At 46.8% G+C, this 2,073-nt stretch overlaps 1 protein-coding gene across 1 annotated transcript; it reads left to right on the plus strand.

The window, feature by feature from the left end:
- Nucleotides 1–383: 383 nt before the first annotated feature.
- Nucleotides 384–1,045, plus strand: LOC147882558 (F-box/kelch-repeat protein SKIP4-like). Its single transcript, XM_087400443.1, has 2 exons — nucleotides 384–678; nucleotides 774–1,045. The coding sequence occupies exons 1-2, from the start codon at nucleotides 384–386 to the stop codon at nucleotides 1,043–1,045; spliced, it is 567 nt and encodes a 188-aa protein (XP_087256569.1).
- Nucleotides 1,046–2,073: the final 1,028 nt, after the last annotated feature.

Below are 2,073 nucleotides of genomic sequence, written 5' to 3' on the forward strand. Positions count from 1 at the left end.
TATTGTTGTTGATGTAGACGAGGAAGGCTTGGGGCACTAAACGGCATCTCAATCATGCCGATCTCCTCATCCTTTGGAGCACAAATAGGCCGTAATCAACCACACTAAGTTCCATCCCGCTATGAGCGAACGCCTTTTGGCAAGAATCGTATCAATTATATCTACGTAAGAGAATTTCTGTTTGCTCAAAACAATTTCTCATGTCAAGCCACATCTATGGGAACTCCAATTTTCAGTCGTCAAAATAACACACCTAGTTTGCCTTGTTCGAACGTAAGGTGTACTACTGCTCCATAACAATTTGTGAGGTCCGACTGATTGAAACTTGCTCACTTGGAATGTTTGCTTATAAGCTTCCTGTAGACAAGTTCTGATCATTAGCGATGGATGAAGCTGCTTCAAGCTGCTCTGCTGCTGCTGCTTCTTCTAAACAGCGCCTGGACATGGACGAATCCATCCTCCTTCCCGGCCTGCCCAACGAGCTTGCCATTTCCTGCTTAGCTCGCTTGCCCAGAGGCCTCCATCCTTTGGCTGAGTGCGTCTCCCGTTCTTGGAGACATTCCCTCCACCCCTCAGCCATCGTCGCCTCCAGACGCCTCATCGGCATCACTGAGAATTGCGTTTTTCTACTTTTATACTTTTATGGTCCGAGCACCAGTTGCCCACCAGCTGCTCATGGTACCTCATCGACCCGTTGCTTCTGCGGCGCTGCGCCATACCCGCTCCACCTCTCACTGCCATCTGAAACAAAGCGAAGCTCCTGGACTGCGTAGGGGACATGCAAATAATAGCAGCCGACAGGCAGGTTCTTATTGCCGGTGTCCAAGTTTACGAGCGGGGGTGGATGAGACGTCGGGATCTAGAAGAAGTATTCTGTTTCGATGTGACGGCCAGGCAATGGGGTGCTTCTGTACCTCCGATGATTGTCGAGCGTACTATATATGCCTGTGCTACGCTAGATGGGTTTGTGTACGTCGCGGGGGGTGAGCATGAATGGAGGGCGACGAACAGTGCAGAAAGGTTCAACATGAGGAGCAGGCAGTGAGAGCGACTGCCGGACATGAAGGAGGTGAGGAGGGGGGGCACTGGAGTCGTATGGAATGGCTGCTTCTTTGTGATAGGAGGAGATCATGTGGTATGATAAGGAGAACAAAGGTTGGAGATCCTTGGGATGCTGTGCCTCCAATGAATCATCTAGATACTTTACTTCCTTTTAGAATTTTGTAAGCTCTGCAATTTTCTTCAACGTTGCTCTATTCTTGAAAGAAGAGACCTCGTCCTGGCATTTCGGCTTAGAAAATGAAAGAAACAGACATATAATGTGCAGTCCTCTTTGGAATAGTTGACACTGCCTCAAAAGACTTTCAAGGAACATTTTTTGGCCTTTCTGTACAGGCCATTTTTAACACTTGAGATGTTTCCCATGGGTTTAGCGCTACTGCCAGGTTAGAGAGGGCGAGAGTTTATTCTCTTGTCTCTGTACTAGTCTTGCTGCATTTGTAATATTGTGCACGGGCAATTTCCTAATTGCACTTCAGCAGCAGCGTCTGTGGAGGACTCTGTGCGCTGCATAGGATTGTTTAGCATCCCTGATTTTTCAGCACACCTTTAATCATTTGCAAGGTTTCAAATGAACTTGGAGCAGGCCGCTCACAAGCAGCCTGTGCAACTGGAAATGTGGCATTTTCTTAGGTATGACAGAGGCACTGACTGTAGCAACCATATTGCTCCTTATTCATAACTCATGGGGACTGTTCTATAGCGATGAAATACAGGTGGTGGAATATTTGGCATGTGTTGTGCCCTTTGTAGCAGTCCCAACAACATTGATGGTCTACAGGCACTTCTTTCAAATATGGGGAGCTTTGTAAAAGTCGATATATAATACTACAGATCTCAGTTATCTAATATGGATTGAAGACCGATCTTATGATATGCTGTATTTTCACTAAGGTTGCTGAGGTGCTGGATGGGAGCTTGGATCGATCTAGGTTCATTTTATGTGCATTTTATGTTATCGGTATTCCAGTAGGCTGCCTTCTGGCTTTCGTAGCCCATTTCAGGGGAAAGGTT

This window comes from Dipteris shenzhenensis, chromosome 29 (assembly GCF_047967505.1).
Source record: "Dipteris shenzhenensis isolate YYH24624 ecotype China chromosome 29, Dip_SZ_1.0, whole genome shotgun sequence".
Classification (NCBI taxonomy): Eukaryota; Viridiplantae; Streptophyta; class Polypodiopsida; order Gleicheniales; family Dipteridaceae; genus Dipteris; species Dipteris shenzhenensis.

What these genes read in the sequence shown, in the direction of transcription:
- LOC147882558 (XM_087400443.1), top strand. Translation starts at nt 384, where the DNA reads ATGGATGAAGCTGCTTCAAGCTGCTCTGCTGCTGCTGCTTCTTCTAAA. An exon ending in TTGCCCACCAGCTGCTCATG is followed by an intron (nt 679 to 773) that starts GTACCTCATCGA and finishes TGGACTGCGTAG; the next exon opens with GGGACATGCAAATAATAGCA.